At 31.7% G+C, this 23,127-nt stretch overlaps 1 protein-coding gene across 1 annotated transcript in view; it reads right to left on the bottom strand.

The window, feature by feature from the left end:
* Positions 1-2,974: 2,974 nt before the first annotated feature.
* The window catches only part of dtna (dystrobrevin, alpha), a 59,852-nt gene continuing 39,699 nt past the window's right edge, over positions 2,975-23,127 (bottom strand). Inside the window, exons 15-24 of the mRNA XM_056450354.1 lie at positions 20,410-20,501; positions 20,203-20,316; positions 16,640-16,736; positions 16,527-16,547; positions 12,316-12,508; positions 9,827-9,916; positions 9,648-9,732; positions 9,465-9,576; positions 5,508-5,545; positions 2,975-5,426 (exon numbers count right to left, since the gene is read on the bottom strand). Of these exons, the coding sequence (XP_056306329.1) occupies positions 5,528-5,545; positions 9,465-9,576; positions 9,648-9,732; positions 9,827-9,916; positions 12,316-12,508; positions 16,527-16,547; positions 16,640-16,736; positions 20,203-20,316; positions 20,410-20,501 (822 nt within the window). The 3' untranslated portion in view covers positions 2,975-5,426; positions 5,508-5,527. The remainder of the gene's footprint in view (positions 5,427-5,507; positions 5,546-9,464; positions 9,577-9,647; positions 9,733-9,826; positions 9,917-12,315; positions 12,509-16,526; positions 16,548-16,639; positions 16,737-20,202; positions 20,317-20,409; positions 20,502-23,127) is intronic.

The raw sequence follows: 23,127 nt of genomic DNA, 5'->3' as shown, positions 1-23,127 counted from the left end.
TGTCCACCGGTTGCTGCTGATTGGCTGACGCTCCGTCAATCTATCCACTGATTGGTTGATAGTTGGTAGGCTGTTGTTTTTCTCATAGGCTTCTCCGCTGTTTGGTTGACGAAAGCAACGGATGTTGTTTTTCTAGGCCAATAGGAACGCAGTGCGCTGTTTGTTGAATAGATGCTTCTAGGTTTCCTTATGGTTTATGATTCTATGTATCAAAGGGAAACGAGCGAGGAGTTATTTATTACGACGGGAAACATGTTTGGATGAGAGATAAAAGGCTAAATTTAGAATAAGAGCCTGCCTTTGTTTCATTGTAAGAGTCCTTGCTTCTGAATAATGGTAAGCAGAGCCATCTGTGAAATCAATATTTATAACAAAATAATCCCCTAAAGCCTTTAGTAAATTATTTACATACAGTTCACCCTCGATAAGAGTCTCATTTACGTGCATACCAAATTTAATTGAGCATTATATGAGATAATAATTAATTAATATGTTGATTTGTTCGTTCATATAAATGTAATTTATTTTATCCAGCTGCCAAGGAAACATTTACAGTAGATTGAATTACTGAAGAATTAAACATTAATCAATACAATTTAACAAAACAATTCTGCATAAAAATTTATAAATAAATAATATTCAATAATAATTATGCATTTATATTACTATATATTATATTATTAATAAATATTAATGATATCAAAATAAATAGTAATTATATTTTTATTTTTATTTCAGATTTATTCAGTGGTCTCAATTCCTGGAGGGAATGTGTTTGATTAGTGTTGGAGTAAAACTGAGCAGAGCTGCGGCCCTCCAGGAATGCAGTTTGAGACTTTTTTATTTAGTCATTTTTAATAAAGTCATGTTTTTGTAATTTGAAATACAAATAAAATATATATAATTACTATTTTAATTTACCATTATTTGTATTTTTATTGATGATAATTTCTAAAAATAATTAATGACATTATTAATATTCAATATTCTTAACAAATAAATGTTAATAAATAAACTAATAATAGGCCTATATCAGTAATGCTAAAATCAAACAGCTTATTAGTAATTAATAGATACAACTGAACAAAACAATTGTGCATAATGATGTATAAAGCCATTTTTAACAAAGCAAATAAATAGTAATTAGGCCTATATTTTATTTGTTATATTTTAGTCATTTTACAGTCATATTTTTGTAATTTCTTAACTAAAAACACAAAAATATAAAATCTGAAATACGAACACAATATAATTACTATTTTTAATGAACTATTATTGGTATTTTTATTAATGATAATTAATAAAATAATTTATGACATTATTAATATTCAATATTATTAATAAAACAAATATTAATTAAATTCTATAAGTCAGAAATAGGTTAGAAAATGTGCGACAATCTATAGGCCAATTTGTATTTGTATTAATAATAAAAAAAATGAATCAACATGATATTTGTGTTCAGCATGTAACTTATTACAACCATTATAACATAATGTTGATTAAAAACAAGCTCAGTACTGACATCTAGTGGCTGTTATTTATATTGCATCAAGATTTTCATTCATTCATTTTCTTTTCGGCTTAGTCCCTTTATTAATCCGGGGTTTGCCACAGCCGAATGAACCGCCAACTTATCCAGCACATGTTTTACACAGCGAATACCCTTCCAGTTGCAACCCATCTCTGGGAAACATCCATACACAGTCACTCACACACATACACTACGGACAATTTTGCTTACCCAATTCACCTGTACCGCATGTCTTTGGACTGTGGGGGAAACCGGAGCACCCGGAGGAAACCCAGGCGAACACAGGGAGAACATGCAAACTCCACAAAGAATCGCCAACTGACCCAGCTGAGGCTTGAACCAGCGACCTTCTTGCTGTGAGGTGACAGCACTACCTACTGCGTCGCCCTCTCAAGATTTTAATAATCTGTTCTAATAAAGTCATGCAAAATACAGACACAGACAGCTCGGATTTTATTAAATAACATTAAAGCACAAACACTTGATGTTACTTGTACAACAGAACGTTTTTATTTATTTTTTGCTTTAGTACCATGCAAAACGACAGAAAAGTGCAATGGTTGGCAGCAGGGTGCAGATGTGGTTTTTGTTCTGCCTTTGCGTAAACAATGAGAGAAGTGTGTGTGCGAGCGTTGCAGTGTGACAGTAGCATGTTACAGAACAGAAAAAACATCAATGAGAGAGTCTGGAGACAGTCAAAGCCACATGTCCCTTACATGTCTACTAGAGAGACAACTTCACGAGGAATTCATATACACGAACAAAACCAATTCAAGCATGAGCATTAGAATCTTCTTGATCAACATATATCATACACCAAAATATGCGTTTTCCGCAAGGCATCTTAACAGCACATTCAGACTTGTGTTATGTTTTTGCCTTAAAAACGGTTTCCTGAAACATTTAAAACTTTTCCAGTTCAATAAAAGAGTGTGGTAAATATACCGAGTGCCCTTTAGAGTGCAGAAGTACAAAGTTTTCAATGAATTCTCATCAAATCTGTCAAAAAAAAAAAGTCCAAATAATATTAATAAAGACAGAATTGTGCTGAAAGCCTAAAAACGTGATCTATTTTGCATAAAGAGATTGAAGCGTATTTTAGGGCTATTACTGTTTGTTTTTTGCAGTGCATTTATTGTTGTGATGCAAAAAGATTCACATATTATAAAATGTATATTAAAATGGTAAGATGTACAAACATCATGCAAGAATCTGTTACTTTGAATTTAGGCTAATTTAAACAAACAAAAAAAACATTGTAATATTGTGCTTAATTAATAAGCATGAAAAACATTACATAGGAAATGTTAATTGTCCATAAAGGGGACCTATTATGCCCCTTTTTACGGGATATATGAGAAATAATTGTCTGATGTGTGTGTACGTGAGGTTTCAACTCAAAATACCACACAAATAATGTTTTATAACACTTTTAGGCTTTGATCCTAACTGTGCCATTTTGGCGACTGTCACTTTAAATTCAAATGAGATAGTGCTGTTTTTAAAGATGGCGGAGCTGCAAACGCCTGTGTCAGCATAGTGGCAGATTCAAAAACAAGACTAATGTCTTATGCTAATGAGGGAGATATCATCACTGATAGGCGGGGCTTTCCCCCTCTGATGACACGTACGAAAGGGAAAATGTCAATCAAAGTGTTTCTACACACTGTTTTAATGAAGTGTGATTATAAAAAATAAAAAATGAATACCTTTTTATTATTAGAGGCTGGTTATATTCAGAGTCTGTTGCCACATAGGTGTGTTTAAACCCCTTATAAATGTGATTTTTGCATAATAGGCCCCCTTTAAAATCATTTCATTCACAAAAAAACCTAATGTGATCTAGTGATGAATTCATCACATTCACCTGCTTCTAAACTCTTCTTAAAGGTGCAGTATGTAAGTTTGACACCCAGTGGTTGAACTAGGTATTGCATTCCTGGATCAAAACACACGCAAGCACAGATTGCCAGATTGATGACACCAACAGCAGTGTGCCTGACTATCGAGCCTAAAGGCTGATTTAACCATTGTTCTCTATAAAAGCAATGGCTTGCGATAGAGGGGATATTTTCATATTAAAAGAAGTTTTGTCCTAACCAACACCTGGAATTTATATATTAGAAATGGCTTCTGTTTCTTGCAGCTGAACAAACTGACCACCTGAGGTACACCTCATGTGTTTTATTCAGTGTTAAATGCTAATAATGTGAGTTTGAATGCCATTTTACATGACATTTATTGCCATACTACTCAAAGCAGCAGCAGATGGTTCACCTCAGATCTTTAAAATAAAATAAATAGTTTAAAATTGAACTTTAGAACTGTGACTCAGTGGAAGCCAACACATATCAGTGATTCAGCATCTTCATTTAATAATATTAAAGAGGTTTAATATGTATTAATTAGATTATAAACCTTACCATTTTGCTGGAGTGCAGTGAGTGCACTATGCTGTGCTTCGGAATGGCTGTATTGTCGTCTTTTTAGTCTGGTGTAAACAACCAAATTGTTTATCACAGTAAATCTCATCATGTAGCGTGTTGTTAGGACACGGGTTACAATGTAACCTGCTCACCTGATGTTTACGTTTAGTAATATTTATATTATTTGCTAATTAATAACCTCATGTGGAACTCTGAATCTGCTTCTCAGTTCGGAGTCTCCTACTGTCCACTGGAGGTCATATTTCGGTCACAGACGCACGCTTTGAAAGCCTTCCTGACTGAATGAATGAAATATGTGATTTTCCAACAAGGCAACCTGCGGTGCTGAAATATAACTGGCTAAACTGGAATTGAGTGGGTTAAATGACCAAAACAAAGACAGCCGTACTAGCACGTAATGCACATTTTCGAAGCAGAATATCTGACTTTAGCATTGTTTTTCAGATAAACAAGAATGTTCACTTAGCATGTTTCCTAAATATCTGCAAACATATTATGGTATTTTTATGCTTTAGAAGCGTCAGAAACTTACATACCGCACCTTTAATAATTAAAATGTCTTTAGAAGATAGTATAAACGGAAATAAAATACACATACCTATCCATTTATAGGGAACAAAACTCAATCTGGTAAGCTAAGGCAGTGTATTTGTGTATCAAAGACTATGACAAAAATTTTAAATGATTTCAGAAAAACTGACGCTACAACATAATCCCACTTTTTATGCTTTAAAAGTCCATCCTGTCCAGCTATTTAATGTACAAGAAAAGACATTGTTGATAAAGATAGCAGCTTCATTAAACGTCACCCCACATTAGCCCGAACAGATACAACCCAGGCTCATTCAGAAAATGTTCCCCTATATACATTTCCGGAGAGCGCCAAATACGTTCCAGGTGCTGCGTTTTAAATTTTTTTGCAGTTTTAGTTTTCGCGAATCCACCAGAGGCCGCTGTGTACGGTTTTTCAGATCTCAAATTTCTCTCGCGAGTGCCATTTGCACCTGCTGTTCTTGCGTAAATCCACCAGAGGCCGCTGTCGACTGACTGACTGACCGATCGACTGACTCACCCTCCTCCTTCACTAAACCTAACCAATAGTGTTTTCAAAAGCACCAATTGACGCAGAATGAGCCTACGTTGCAACAATATTTAAATACAGTACAGGTTTTAAACATTTAAACACACGGAAACTAAAACCAAAGGCGAACGAACGAACGCAGTTACACTAAGTCAATGAAATAATCTCATAATCACTGTATTTATGGCACTGGCGGTGTTGTAGACAGTTCCATTAGTTGTCATTTCCAAAGTCGCTTCACAGTTTTGTCTTAAAACGTTTAGTCGATTCTAAAAATAGATTTGGATATTAATAGATTGGCTATTGTTGATGCTTTTCAGAAGTGTTGTGTGTTTGGGCTGGTTGCACAGTGCTTTAGAGCCTCCTGTCATGAGGAAAAAACAAAGACAAAACCATCAAACATTGCTGGGTTTGAAAAAACAAAACAAAAATGAAGAATACTCACCACTGCTTATTAAAGCGCAGCTATTCTTGTAAAGTCACCTGGAGAAATAAACAACTCAATTTAGCAAAGTTTAAAGTTCAGAAATTTGCTTTAGGTAGTACTTAAGGGGGCGGCATGGTGGTTGGCTCAGTGGTTAGCACTGTTGCCTTACAGCAAGAAGGTCACTGGTTTGAGTCAGTTGGCATGATTAAATTTGTTGCACATCCACTGCTTTCTGCCTCTGAATGAGCGAGTTTGAACTACTTGTACAGTAAGGTAGAAAGGGGGTAGCAATATTACGCTCAAATAAATTATGAAAAAATATTACCAGTGTATTTTGTGACACAATGAAATAAACGATACAGCATAATATGAAAAACCTTTTTTTTGTCTATACAATATAATCGTAATATTGCACAACTCAAACTGTGACAACACATTACTTTGCTATTAATTTTGCTAATAATTATGTTTTCAGTATTATTATTCAGTAATATATATATATATATATATATATATGTATATATATATATATATATATATATATATATATATATATATATATATATATATATATATATACACACTCACATATACATTTATATATATACATATATATATATATATATATATATATATATATATATATATATATATATATATATATATATATATATATATATATATATATATACAAATCTATGTATATGTGTATATATATGTGTATATATATATATATATATGAGCAGTATCACATGAGTAGCAGTGCGATATGGCTGTATATCAGCACTGGTGGGAGGTGCGTGTTTGCTCGAGGCTGCAGGCCGAGTGCCTTAGTGCCGATATACAGCCATATCACTCTGCTAGGAGTGTGACATTGCGTTTATACAACAGCTCGACGACATAATCGTGTATATAGAAAAGAAAATCAACACAGAGGGCCTAAAAACCGTTTTGTATGAGGAACTACTTTCTTCCGCCCTTCATTCACATGAATAGTCATGGACAAAAGTGAAGCGCGGGGCTGTGGTGGAGGATTCTCGTGAGTTAAGCCCCATAAGAGTAGCTCTGGGGGTCCAAAAAGTGGACCCCAATTTATCATGTAAAGACAACACTCATGAAGAAACTCGACACTGAGGAACATGGAAACCCTACTGCCAGCTTGCGTTTAAGAAGTGTTACTGCAGAGCAACACAAACAAAAGTTCTCCACGCTGCCAAATAAATGGTTCTTTCAGAATTGTTCACTGAAAGTTTCTTTGTGGAACCGGAAAGTGTTCTTATATATTCACTAGGCTGCAGGATGTAATGTGAGGTAATGCAGCACCGGTGGCCATTCTCATCCAGACACGCTGTTAAAATGAACATCATCTTGACGCTCAGAAACAGGTGCTTGCCCCGAAGCAGCCTTGGGAAATGTTCATTACAATGAAGTATCCATTTGGTTTAATGGATATTTCATTTCTATTTCATCTAATTTCTACAGCAATTAAAAAGGAATCAAATGTGATGTATGATGTAGCAGATACTCCTGACGCACCGTTGGCATTTTTCCCAGAACATCCATCTGAAATTTGCTGCTCAGAGATGGCTTTGGGGCACACAGCAATATGGATGCGAATGCAGAAACATACGAGATATTATTTATGATTTCTGAAATATTAACCACATGTATTATAATTACATTTGAGGTTAGATTAATGCTGGCGAATTACACAACTCAACAAAAGTGGGATTTCTGAAAAGTTTTTGAAAAAAAAAGGTCTATTTTGCTCACCAAAGCTGCATTTATTTAATCAAACATCCAGTAATAACAGAAATATAGTGAAATATCATTGCAATCTAGCATAACTGTGAACATATTTTAAAAGTACTCCTTTTAAAAGTCATTCATTTATTTTCCTTTGGCTTAAACTCCTTATTTATAATGGGTCGCCACAGCAGAATGAACCGCCAACTATTCCAGCACATGTTTCACGCAGAGGATGCCCTTCCAATCACAACTCAGTACTGGGAAACACCCATAAACTCTCACATTCACGCACACACACTCATACACTAAGGCCAATTTAGTTTATCCAATTCACCTAGAGCTCATGTATTTGGACTGTGGGTGAAACCGGAGCATCCGGAGGAAACTCACACCAACACGGGGAGAGCATGCTAACTCCACACAGAAATGCTAACTGGCCCAGATGGGACTCGAACCACTGACCTTCTTGCTGTGAGGTGACAGTAATAACCACTGAGCCACCGTGCCGCTCTATCAATCTAATAAATAATCTATCTTAATATTTTTTGAGGACAATATAGTACATTTATTCAGGATTCCTTGATGAATATTGACGATGAATACTGATTAAATTATTTAATTTATTCAGAAATACTGTAAATGTCTTTCAATTCTTAAAAGTAATGCTTTCTTTTAAAAAACTTTCAACTTTTGATGTTTGTCCAATCGAGCATTAAGCTTATAAAACTTAAGCAAGATACATTTTCTTGATAATCAACCCGGAGTAAATATGAATTGGTCGATTGAAAGCTGTATTCAGTATTGCATCTGTCAATAATGTCCACTTACTTAAATCAAAAGCTATACATATTTATGTTAAATTTATAAGAGATGGCATGTCATAACTGAATTATTATTTGTTTTTTAAATTAATTTACTAATGTATTATTATTATTATTGTTGTTGTTAATGTTGTTGTTGTTATTTATCTAATTTAATAATTTATTTCTTAATTTTTCTGTTTACTTTATTATTGTTGTTGTTATTTTCAGAATAATTTTTATTATTAATTTACTAATGTATTATTATTATTATTATTAATCTAGTTTATTAATTTATCTATTTATTTATTTTATTATTTTTCTGTTTACTTATTTATTCATTATTATTATTTTATAAATTATATATTTTTTATTTGATTTCATTAATTTACTAATGTAATGTTATTATTATTATTATTGATATTATTATTATTATTATTTATCTAATCAATTAATCTTTTATTTATTTTAAAGTTTTTTCTGTTTACTTGTTTATTATTATTATTTTTAGTATTTTCTAACTTATTTTTATTATTAATTTACTAATGTATTATTATTATAATTATTAATTTAATTTATTAACTCATCAATTTATTTGATAATTTGTCTGTTTATTTATTTATTCAATATTATTATTATTATTTTCTCTTTAGCATTGTTAAAATGGCCATTGTTTGGCAGTATATTTTTAATGTGTTTGTTATTAATAGCTATTAAAAGTTATTAAATGCTAATAAAGTAAAAAGATGTAATTAAAAATAATAATTATTTGTGAAGTAATAAAAACTATAACGTTTTTAAAATAAAAAAAGTTATAGTTTTAACAGCATAACAATTATTCAAAGATGATAAAGGGTTTTTTATCAAAAGCTTTCCAAGTCATTTTTCCAGATGGTTAATAATATTGATATTTGCATATTAATTTCACAAGCTAAACTCTAAAACATTAAAACACATATTAAAGGGACAGATTAACCCAAAATTTAAAATCTCTCATCATTTACTGGCACTCAAGTGGTTCAAAATATTTGATAGAATTTCTTTCTTCTGTTGAACACAAAGGAAGATATTCTGAAGAATGTTCAGATGTTAAGGGGCTAATAATATTGACCTTAAAAGGTTTTCAAAAAAATCAAAAAACACTTTTATTCTAGCCAAAATAACAAACAAATAAGACTTTCTCCAGAAGAAAAAAGATTATAGGAAATATTGTGAAAAATGTCTTGCGCTATTAAAGATCATTTGGAAAATATTTAAAAAACATTCACAGGAGGGCTCATAATTTTGATTTGGTAGGAACAAAATACTTCAGAATATCTTCCTTTGTGTTCAACAGAAGAAACGAATAGCTCACGAAATGATTTTTAGGTGAACTGTCCCTTTAAATATGTGATGCTTTTGCTTCGGAATCTGTGTAATGTCTCACCAGGAGGTTCTTGTCGGGTTCCTGCGAGTGTCTGAGCCGTTCCTCCATCTTCAGCTGCTTCTCCAGATCCTCGTGGCCATAGTAATCTTCCGGCTCCAATTTACCTGCTGCCCTGTGAGATGAGAAACAACATCAAGACCAGTCCAGGAGATCAGAAACCAGCAGGAGATTCGATTCTGTTACCCTGATCTAGAAGAGCTGCGTGTGTGGAGAACGTCTGACAATGGAAACGTGAAGTCTGAGATGCTGTTGCTTTCATTTCCAGCCTCTAAACATTAGTGAAGAGGAAGTTTAGATGGCAGTGATTCACATACACAATTCTATAGCTGGTGGACATGAGATTGATCAGGAAAAATAACAACCTGAGTTGAGTTCTTTGACCAGTGAAGACATTGTGTTGGTTATGGAGTCTGCAGCTACCAGGAGATCGCTTCTTAAGTTTCTTCTGGAGCCTTCACAAATAAATCAAATGACAGAATAATTATTAATATTAAAAAACATGATTTATTATTTTAATAGTTGATAACGAGAATTTTGTTGAGTAGCAAATCATCATTTTAGAAGGATTTCTGAAGACTTATATTACACTAAAGACTGCTGAAAATTCAGATTTAAATGATAGTAATAAATTACAGAAATACATTTTAATATAAATAAAAACAGAAAACTGTTTTATATTTTTAAATATAATTAAATAATAATTTCATTTTCATAATAATATATTTATTAAAACAGTTTTTTTCTTTTTTTCGAATAATAAATAAAATAAATAAAAATACTTAATATATTTAATACAATTACAAAAACACAGAAATATTAACAGATCAAATAATAATAATAAATAATAATAGATAAAGAAATAATAATTTTTTTGTACTTTTTTTTCTGTATTTGAACATAAAAAACACATTTTAATACTTTATTTATTACAAGTAAATTATAAATAGACTTTTTTAAGTTCGAAACTTTTAAGTAGTACAGTGTAATTTGATTCAAATATTGGTTATATATATGGTGACACGGTGGCTCAGTGGTTAGCACTGTTGCCTCACAGCAAGAAAGTCGCTGGTTCAAGTCCTGGCTGGGTCAGTTGGCATTTCTGTGTGGAGTTTGCATGTTCTCCCCGTGTTGGCGTGGGTTTCCTCCTGGTGCTCCGGTTTCCCCCACAGTCCAAAAACATGCGCTACAGACGAATTAACAATCTACGTCATGCCTGAAGTCGGGTTCCCGGTTGCAAAAAAAGACTGGTTGGAATAGCAAACACGTCATGTTGTGCGGTTGAATGCCAAATTCTAAAGTCCAAAAATAGAAAACTTAACTTTTACCATACACCACACTGCTTTAGTGCTAACTGCAGACGTCTTTGGCTAAAAGGGAGCTAAATGAAGTGACGACCTAAATATAAACCCTGGACTCTGCAGTTCTCATGTTAAATCAGGTTAGTTCACGCTATGCTGAATCAGACACATTACTCGTTTTTGATTGCAGCAATGATTTCAGCAAAAAGTGTTAAGTATGGTTAATTAAACTGCAGACACTGAATGCTCAGAATGAAACGTGAAAGTGTAAGTTATTAAGGTAAACTTGGTTTTATATTCACACATTCATTCAGTGACAACTTGTGACACACTCCATATATTGTTTACCACGGCACTTTGAATATTCGGTCTGAAATAACCTGCAAGTGTGACTTGAAAACAACATTAACACTGTTTATTTGACTGTAAACAATGTTGTACTGTGATAGTCATTGGCTGGTAATATGATTTCGCTATTTAGAGTTTGCAAATAATACTTTTATGACATTATATTATTAAGGAGAAAATCCGAATGTGCGAATATAGAACCAACTTTACCTCTATGTGTAAGTTCACATACCCTGCCGTACAGATGTAGGCCTAGTTAGCTGTCAGAATGCAGTAGTTTTGCTTGTTGATGATTACCCAGGCCTTGTATAGCTCTTCTTTCCTTGTCTTTAGCTAGACAGAACCTCGGTTTTTAGCACTACATAGTTTTGAATCTAATTAACATTATTTCTTGCACATGACCATACAGAAGAAAATTGTTGACATCCAAAGACTTGTAGGCCTTTGACTAAAATCACTTGCAGTTTCAATGAGATTGTATATTTGGGGCTGGATGCTCGGCCATTTCGTCTTAACCAATATCCATTGGGATGGCGGTATCGCAAATGGACCAGTCAGATGAATGTCGCTCACTTTAACGTTAATTTTGCCAAATCGCTGTGCTTATCACTGGGTGACGAGCTGTTATAATATGCTAAAAGCATTATGTATATAATATATATAATATGTAATCAATATATCTTATTTTAAAGATAACAGCAAAATCTGTACCGCATCGGATATCATTCGCTCACTGTAAATGCTAGCGCTCCCGGGTTTTTTCTGCCACCTCCCTACGACCGCATCCTGAATGTTTAAAAGCATGGTAAATCGTCTATAGGTGAACTGAATATAAACTAAATTGACCGAAGTGTATGTGTGTGTATGGATGTTTCCCAGTACTGGGTTGCAGCTGGAAGGGCATCTGCTGTGTAAAACATATGCTGGACAGGTTGGCGGTTCATTCCGCTGTGGCGATGTATTATTCATAAGTGTTGTGCTGTCATTATCAAACGGTTGCTATTTCCATTGTTTGGAAAATTGAACGGGATTGAATTAAGATTTAAATTAGATTGTGGTTTTGCTATTGGTGGATCTCATGTGACAGACAGATTAATCCCACCCAAAGGCTATAATTGGCCAAATAAAAAAGGTTTAGGTTACTTTGGTTAAAGATTACGAGAGCTCTGCAGTGCTTTATTATTGAGACTGAATGAAAGTGTTACCCTGAGCGAAGGCCTGCTGCACTTCTCCTCCGAGGCCCATCAGCGAGTCCTGAGGGGTCTGACTGGGTGTGGTGTTTCCGGATGTTGATTGGACAGGCATAGGAATGGGCGTGGAGTTGCCAGACAGTGATTGGACGGATGCGCTGAGAGTGTGGCTGGGGGAGGAGCGAGGGGAGGGGCCAGGACCCTGGTTCTGGGAACAAAAGGAGACTATTGGTAGATAATATGGACACATTTTATTTGTATCCTTTTGTATGAAATAAATCTAGTCAGGCAATTTATGATTAATTTGATAAATTATTAAAAGCATAACAGTGAAGTGACAAAACACTCATTAATTGTCATTTTAAAATGCCAGGTTTCACACATTTTTTTTACCAGCAGAATTTAATCATTCAAAATATATTAAAATTGTAATGTGATCTTTTATTATTTACATATTGTAATAAACAGAGATCAGAATAATTATGTTGTTTTGTTTTAATAGTAATATATTATATTAATATTAATAGTAGTTATGTGGAATAGTGATTTTTATTTCCACAAAAGTTATTAACGTAATTTGACATAGAAAAAAGTAATAAAAAAAGTGAAATCTTAATGAAACATAATGAATATTAGGAATGTTCCCATGGCTAATAATATAATATAATATAATATAATATAATATAATACAATACAATACAATACAATACAATACAATACAATACAATACAATACAATATAATATAATATAATATAATATAATATAATATAATATAATATAATACAATACAATACAATACAATACAATACAATACAATACAATATAATATAATATAATATAATATAATACAATACAATACAATACAATACAATACAATACAATATAATATAATATAATATAATATAGTATAGTATAGTATAATTTAATATAATATAATATAATATAATATAATATAATACAATATAATATAATATAATACAATATAATATAATATAATATAATATAATACAATATAATATAATATAATATAATATAATATAATACAATACAATATAATATAATATAATATAATACAATATAATATAATATAATATAATATAATATAATATAATATAATATAATATAATATAATATAATATAATACAATACAATACAATACAATACAATATAATATAATATAATATAGTATAGTATAGTATAATTTAATATAATATAATATAATATAATATAATATAATATAATACAATATAATACAATATAATATAATATAATATAATATAATATAATATAATATAATATAATATAATACAATACAATATAATATAATATAATATAATATAATATAATATAATATAATATAATATAATACAATACAATACAATACAATACAATACAATATAATATAATATAATATAGTATAGTATAGTATAATATAATATAATATAATATAATATAATATAATATAATATAATACAATATAATACAATATAATATAATATAATATAATATAATATAATATAATATAATATAATATAATATAATACAATACAATACAATATAATATAATATAATATAATATAATATAATATAATATAATATAATATAATATAATACAATACAATACAATACAATATAATATAATACAATATAATATAATATAATATAATATAATACAATATAATATAATATAATACAATATAATATAATATAATATAATATAATATAATATAATATAATACAATATAATATAATATAATACAATATAATATAATATAATATAATATAATATAATATAATATAATATAATATAATACAATATAATATAATATAATATAATATAATATAATATAATATAATATAATATAATATAATATAATATAATATAATATGATATATAAGCACTAAAACTGAAACTAAAATAGAAATAAATAAATCATCATTAATAAATCAAAACCAATGAAACATCAATTAATGAATAACAATTAATAAATTATAAATAATTACTAAAACTAATTTTAAAATGAAAACTGAAGACGGTCAAATAAATGCTAATTAAATATGATTATATGACTTGAAATTATAATAAAATAACTGTGCGTTAAACCCACAATTCCTCATGTCTGTTACAAAAACAAATACATTTTTATAATTTTTTTTTTATTTTATTGTTTTTACTTTTTTATTTTATTTAGAGAAAAGAGAAAAGAAAAAAAGACAGGAGGGAAAAAATAGAAATAAAAAACAAGAACAAAACGGTTGTCATAAGGGTTACAAAATCAAGTCAAAATACATCCATCTATCTATCTATCTATCTATCTGTTTGTCTGCCTGTCTGTCTGTCTGTCTGTCTGTCTGTCTGTCCGTCCATCCGTCCGTCCGTCCGTCCGTCCGTCCGTCCGTCCGTCCATCTATGTCTATCTATCTATTGTAGTATTATTGAAGTTTGCTCAAAAACTGAGACTTGTATGTCATTATTAGTGTTATAGAATTATTAGTGTTTATAACTCACATGCCCAAAAGAAGTTAGTCTGAATAAATAAGGATTGTGTTCATTTTAACTTGTGCAATGCTAAATGATGGATGACAAATGCAAAACCAACACAATATTAGAAAGAAGAAAAAACACAGCATACAGTTAATCTACATACTGTACAGTTAGATCAAGTACATTACAGTTTTTCTCAGTGGCTTTGGTGCATTTCTCACAACACTATTTACATTTGCACAACAGTTAATGCATTTCTATAAACTATTAGTACAAACTGCAAAACCTAGTTGATAACCTGCAGAAGTGTGTCACTTGCTCAAAATGGATCGCTCATTGCTCAAAAGCAAGTATTGATGTCAATCAAAGTGTCAGTGTCATCAAGAAAAAAAGTCCTGACACCATTGTTTATGAACAAGATAGTCAAATGGCCTTGTCATGTTTTCATTTTGAAGTTTTTTTCAATGCAAAATAGTCAGATTTGGGTGACACTTCCTGAAAATGCTCAAGACAGCACTATATACTATTAGCACAGCCATTTGAAAACTACAGTAAAGTTAGACATCACTGCATTTAGTGAGAGACATCACTGCATATATACAAGACGCTGACTATATGTTTCACATTTTTACTGCATTTGCTCTTTACAATTCTAATTTATTCACAGCATTGTGCAGAAGAATATACACCCTTATTTACAACAACTTCCTTTGGGTAGAGCTGTGCACAACTGGAAACAATATTGGTGTACATATTGGAACTGAACCTACGGTTAAAGTCAGAATTATTAGCCCCCCTGTTTATTTTTTCCCCAATTTCTGTTTAACGGAGAGCAGATTTTTTTTTCAACACATTTCTAAACATAATAGTTTTAATAACTCATCTCTAATAACTGATTTATTTGATCTTTGCCATGATGACAGTAAATAATATTTGACTAGATATTTTTCAAGACACTTCTATACAGCTTAAAGTGACATTTAAAGGCTTAACTAGGTTAATTAGGTTAACTAGGCAGGTTAGGGTAATTAGGCAAGTTATTGTATAATGATGGTTTGCTTTGTAGACTATCGAAAAAATATATAGCTTAAAGGGGCTAATAATATTGACCTTAAAATGGCTTTTAAAACATTAAAAACTGCTTTTAGCCAAAATAAAACAAATAAGAAATAAGAAAAAATATTATCAGACTTACTGTGAAAATTTCCTTGCTCTGTTAAAAATCATTTGGGAAATATTTAATTAGGGAGGCTAATAATTCTGACTTTAACTGTACAACATACACTGGTCTTTAAATCATTCATGAAATTGTTCATTTTAGAAGACATTTTCAGGAAAATAAAATATTTAAAAATATTTATTAAATTAGTTTGACAGATTTTGACTAGTTGAACATTTTTGTATGTAATGACTCAAGTAATGAAATGAGGACTCTTAGTTTTACATGGAATGACTATTCAGCATTCACAAGTTTAATTAATTCTGACTGACATGACAAGCAAATGATAATGTTATAAAACAGCAGAGAGTCGTATGAAAGCAGTTGATGCATGTCCAAAAGCATTTACAATTTGTTGGAAGGAATGAGAAACTGCTGCTATGATGTGCACAAATGACTAACTGTTTTGAGAAATGCATTAACTGTTGTGCAAATGTAAATAGTGTTGTGAGAAATGCACCAAAGCCACTGAGAAAAACAGTAATACACACAGTTTCTGTTGCACATTCTCTGAGATTTACAGCTCTTCTAAGCTCTTCTTCCTGTAGATGGAGCAGTTGGGCTGATTAACAGAGATCTGTGCATCTCCACATTTGAACAGTCATCATTTGTGTGTCTGTAAGATCTGCCGTACCTTTAAGAGGAGCATGAGCTGTTCTAGCTGCACCATGAGCTCTCGACGGCTCTCCTGAAGGGCCGACATCCTCTGCTCCAGCTCCTCCTTCCTCTGTCTGACACACAAACAAAACTCATTTACATTTAGCAGACAATGTTTTCCAAATGTGACTTACAATTGAGGAGGCATTTAGCAATACACAAAAGAAGTGCTAGTTGTACAAAGAAACTTGTTTGTGCTCAAAGTATTTATTGCTAGACACTAAAACACACACACTTATAGGTGTCAAAATTATCAGCCCTCCTGTGAAATCTGTTTCAAATATTTCCAGAGTGATGTTTGACAGAGCAACAGCATTTTCAGAGCATTTCCTGTACATTTTCTTCTGGAGAAAATCTTATTTTGTTTAGTTTAACTGGAATAAATAATTTTATGGTCAATATTATTAGCACCCTTAAGAAATACAGTTAAAGTCAGAATTATTAGCCATGATTAGCCATGAAATTATTAGCCATGAAAATGTAGTCCATGAATGGCGGAATTTGTAGTCCAAGTGAATGTGTGTGAGATCCAGCGATCTAGGATGTTACGATCGCTGGTGATCGTGACAGGTTTGTTCTGTAGACAATCGAAAACAAATATTGCTTAAGGGGGCTAATAATATTGACCTTAAAATGATTAAAAAAAAAATAAAAACTGCTTTTATTCTAGCTGAAATAAAACAAATAAGACTTTCTCAAGAAGAAAAAATATTATAGGAAATACTGTGAGAAATTCCTTCCTCTGTTAAACATCTTTTGGGAAATATTTTAAAAAGAAAAAATATATATCACAGGAGAATCACAGGAAAAATTTTGACTTCAACTGTATGGGCTTTTTTTAAACGATGTAGGCGCATAGTCTGAAACGCATGACCCAAAAGTATTATGGGCGTCTACGAATCCACTTTTGCTATTTTAAGGATGGAAAAATACGGTTTGCGCTGTGGCGCATAATCAGGGTTGTGCTTATTCTCCTAATGAGTCCCACTCCCTTTAAAAGTCATTTGCGTCGTGCCAAGGTGCATTTGCTATTTACATGGCGGACTTTGTAAGTGAAAAAAAAACTACACGTTTCACTAGTGAGAAAACAGTCAAACAGATGATCTGCAGGGCGAGGATAGAGAACGAGCCTCCTCCAATCGGCCTCTTTACTTTCTCTTTCTCTTTTCGTGGATAAGGAAACGATGTTGTATGCACTCCGCTGAAGACATCCACTACCCTACATATTTAATTTCGCTTGTTAAGCGCAAAGATTTGTTTCAAAACTATTTCTAAATTTAGTTCTAATTTCCAGCAAACGAATAAATAAACAATAATAACGAAGTGTGATGAAAAAACGGAGTCATATTCAAACACACATGCTGTGCCCCATATGGTCTAAAACCTGACAGGTGGACAAATCTAAGCTTGTTTTAATAAAACAATTATAAATATGCATATAATAAATAATATTACTACTAACATTATGCAAATGCAAATTCTCATGAATAAACTGAAAAAGCCCCCCCGAGATGAAGGCATGTAAGCAGTGGTTTTTATATTTATGTAGAAAAAATATTTTTTGTAATATTTAATCCTTTAATTCTTTTTCATATGTAAAGATATTTGTGTATTGCTGTATATCCTGTATGTTTTAAGCAATGTGTAAGCATTTAAGCACACAACTAAAGCGCTCTGCACTGGACTGTAGACCTCCTTTCAGCTGGTCTATTGCACAGTCTATATTAGTTCCTCAAAATAGCAGCGCACCAACAATGCTCCTTAACACACCTCCATTCACGACCCACACACCCATGAGTCCACAAAGTGGCGCAAATGGATTTGCTATTTAAACAACATGACGCAAAGCAGGAAACTTACTGTTGAGCTGGTCTGGAAACAGCAACACGTCGCGGCAAACACATCTTGCGCCTTATTGCGCCGGGTGTATGATAGGGCCCTATATGTTTTAATTTGATTTGCTACCGATGTCGTACCGATGCTTTTTGCTACTGTTGTCTTATATTAATCTTGCCTAAGTTAACCTAATTAGCCTAGTCAAGCCTTTTAATGTAACTTTAATCTGAATACTAGCATCTTGCAAAATATTACTGTCATTATGGCAAGGAGAAAAAGGAAATGAGTTATCAGAAATTAGCTATTAAAATGTTTGAAAATATTTTAAAAAGTAATTACAATTTCCCAGGAGGGCTAACAATGTTGCCTTCAACTGTAAATGGTCAAATTGTTAACCTAGAGCTTATTTAAATATGTATGCGTGGCTCTGCTGACCATTCAAACAAGCAGACTAAAGGAAGTTCACTGAGAGGAAGGAGTTTCAGTGTTGCCAATGGCTTTTAAAGTGCTTTCACTCATTGAAGAGAAGAGCCGTGATCAGGTTGCTTACTTTCAATGCCTAATCTCTAAACCATCAGCATCTGTTGTTCACCACAAGCCATCGGGTTTCATGTCTAATTCACAACTGTGTGTGTGTGTGTGAACTAGTTTGTGTGATTTATGCACGGACACATTTATATAATGACATGGGTATGACCTAGGTATACAATGTTGATGTGGTTTATAAGGGCATGCCATGTGTCCTCGTAATTTGATGGAAACCTATTATGCCTCTTCTTTAAAGATGTAAAATAAGTCTCTGATGTCCCTCAAGTGTGTATGTGAAGTTTCAGCTCAAAATACCACACAAATACTATGTTATAACTCTTTGAAACTGACCCTTTTTAGGTTTTCATTCAAAAGGTGCCATTTTGGTGACTGTCGCTTTAAATTCAAATGAGATCGTGCTCTTTTCAAAAGAGGGTGGAGCTATAAATGCCTGTGTGTCAGCATAGATTCAAAAACAAGACTAACGACCTATGCTAATGAGGGAGAGATGGTCACTAATGGGCGGGGCTTTCCCCCTCTGATGACACGTACGAAGGGAGAATGTCAATCAAAGTGTTTCTGCAGACTGTTTATATCAACTGTGATTATAAAAACTTGAATTAATTAATTTTTACCATTAGAGGCTGGTTATATTCACACACTGCTATTGCACAACTGTGTTTAAACCCCTTATAAAAGTGATTTTTGCATTATAGTTCCACTTTAAAACTGTTTAAAATTACATTAATGAAGTCTTTTTACAATAAAATCTTGCCTCGGGCTTCCTGTGAGGGTTTGGTTTAGAGGTAGAAGTAGGATAAGGCCCATATATTAAGCATTTATTACAGTATAAAGTACATTATGCCTATATCAAGACACAAATCTGTATAATGACATAGGTATGACACAGGTATTACAAGAAGGTGGTGAAATATGAGGACATTGCTGATGTTCTCATTTCTCAAAAGCTTATAAATCACACAGAATGAGTTTTTTTCGGAAAGTAAAGCTTTACACAGTTTCCTTTGAGGTTTGGGATTAGGGGGTTAATACAAAATTATTGCAAAATTAATTATAATACGAAATACAGTTTGAACAGAAAAATAACAATGGAAACTCATGTAATGTCCTCACAATTCACAAAAAACAAACGTGTGTGTGTGTGTGTGTGTTTACCTGAGCAATCTCAGTTCAGCCAGTAACATTGGATTTTGTTGGTTTTTGTCTAATGGAGGCTCAGAGGCTTCCTCGTGTTGCTGTCTCAAGCGCTGAATCTCTTGCAAAATCTCCCTAATAATAAACAGTGTTAGTTTTTTGTTCATTTAAATATGAATTCTGCATCAAATCAGTGTGCAACAGCAAAGTAAACAGACTCGAACTCACTTGTTTTTGTTTTCCAGCTCAGCAATGAGTTGTCGCTGCTGTTTATTGGAGTCCAGGCAGAGAGAGATGTCTGTCGGCACTCTGCCCTTCTGCTGATCAGTTTTCAGATCACAGAGAAACAGCTCATTTACTTATTCACTGGATTATTTGTTTACTTGTGCTGTCAAACGGTTAATTGCGATGAATTGTATATTTTCGTGTATGTAAATCTATGTATGACTATATTGTACAACATTTATAAATATTTATCTATAATACAAATCATATATACAGTTGAAGTCAGAATTATTATTCCCCCCTTTAATTTTTTTTCATTTTTAAATATTCCCCAAATGATGTTTAACAGAGCGAGGAAATCTTCACAGTATGTCTGATAATATTTTTTCTTCTTATTTTTTTTTATTTTGGCTAGAATAAAAGCAGTTTTTAATGTTTTAAAAACCATTTTAAGGTCATGATTATTAGCCCATTTAAGCTATATATTTTTTCGATAGTCTACAGAACAAACCATCATATACAATAACTTGCCTAATTTCTCTAACCTGCCTAGTTAACCTAATTAACCTAGTTAAGCCTTTAAATGTCACTTTAAGCTGTATAGAAGTGTCTTGAAAAATATCTAGTCAAATATTATTTACTGTCATCATGGCAATGATAAAATAAATCAGTTATTAGAAATGAGTTATTAAAACTATTATGTTTAGAAATGTGTTGAAGAAATCTGCTCTCCGTTAAACAGAAATTGGGGGGAAAATAAAATAAACAGGGGGCTAATAATTCAGGGGGTTTAATAATTCTGATTGTAACTGTAAATATATATGTAAATCTATTTCTTTTGTATATTTCTGTATTTTATGTTCAGGATGTGTGTATATGTTTAGATAAATAAAAACAGTACATGTGTATATTTTATGTTAATACAAACTTTTATCTTGGATGTGATTAATTGCAAATTAATCATTTGACAGCACTATTTATTACACATATTAATGTCTGATTATTTTATAACAAAATAATGATTGTTTACCAAAAATAAAATAAATACAGTTTTTACTATGAGAATGAACCACTGCAAATACTTAAATGACTCAAAATACTGATTTATTTATATATTTGTTTATTTGTTTGTTTATAAAATGTGGACAATATTTTTATCCAACCATTGATAGACACTGTGAAACCCAAAAAGTTAAGTTAACTCAAACCATTTGAGGAAACTGATTGCAACAAACCATTTAAGTTCAAAAATTAATCCTAATGAGTACCGTGAACTCAATCCATTTGAGTAAATGAAGCAATTTGAGCACAGTAAAACCCAATAAATGAAGAGAACTCAAACCAACTGAGTACTGTAAAACTCAATAAGTTAAGGCAACTCAAATCATTTGAGGACACCGATTGCTACAAACTATTTGAGTTAAAAAACTAATCTATAGGAGTACTGTCAACTTACTCCATTTAAGTTTAAGTAATGAGGTACTTAATTAATTACCTTCAACACTGATTTCAAAACTCATTTCAAATGAGTAGAATTAACTTTCAGTCAATTTTGAGTTAACTACACTCATTACTTTGATAAAGTTGGCTGTTGGGTTTTACAGTACATGAATATAGATTTTTAAAAATCATTTAAGCAAGATAGCTAAATATATATACACACACACACACAACACACACACACACACACACACACACACACACACACACACACACACACACACACACACACACACACACACACACACACACACACACACACACACACAAACACACACACACAAACACACACACTAGCGGTCAAAAGTTTGGGGTCAGTTTTTTATTCATATATTTTTTTTAAATATTTATTACAATTTTAAATAACTGCTTTCTGATTGTATGTGTTTCAAATGAAATTATTACTCCAGTCATTATTGCTTTTATTACTATTACCATTAAAAAATAATATAAATATTCTGTTATGGGTATGTTTGCTGGTGCTGGACTGTCCACTAGATGGCACTGATGTCTTGAGGTCACTTGTTCCTTTATGTGCGCAGGTTGGGAGTTCATTACAGGTGTGTCGCACTGCCGTTGATGAGTGCATGATAAAAGGATTCCGTTTTTGTTCGAAAGAAGCTTGTATTTTGGACTTGACTTGGGCTGCCTGATCGATCTCCTCCAGCACCAGATTTTCTGTTTGTTTAAAAGATTATTTATTTTGCATTTGATGCTTGTTTAAATTAATTTAATAAATCTTCTCATTTTTGGAATTATTTGATTGACAGCATGGACTCATGATTATGTTGCAGACTGTCTATAGCCGGACACAAAAAACATTTAAAAATCTTACTGACCCTAAACCTTATACTGGTATATATATATATATATATATATATATATGTATATATATATATATATAAATATATGTGTGTGTGTGTGTGTGTGTGTGTGTGTGTGTGTATATATATTACTTCAGGGGTCAAAAATATATTTGAAAAACTATCTATGAAGTTAAATGAATATGAAAAATAAATTCAATACACAGTTGTTCTGAATGATATAAGTATGGATTGTTTTGCAGTAATCATAAATTCTAAATTGAATTCAATTCAGTCCATATGGGTTAATACTGATAATTCTATGTACCTATGAATAGTTTATTTTTAAAACTCTAATCAATAATAAATGTGAAATTTAAACTTTCAACAAATATCTCACTTTTTCAATTATTAAAAA

The sequence above is a fragment of the Danio aesculapii genome, chromosome 24 (genome assembly GCF_903798145.1).
Source record: "Danio aesculapii chromosome 24, fDanAes4.1, whole genome shotgun sequence".
Classification (NCBI taxonomy): Eukaryota; Metazoa; Chordata; class Actinopteri; order Cypriniformes; family Danionidae; genus Danio; species Danio aesculapii.
The sequence above is the reverse complement of the archived record's forward strand: the minus strand, read 5'-3'. Positions and strand labels throughout refer to the sequence as shown.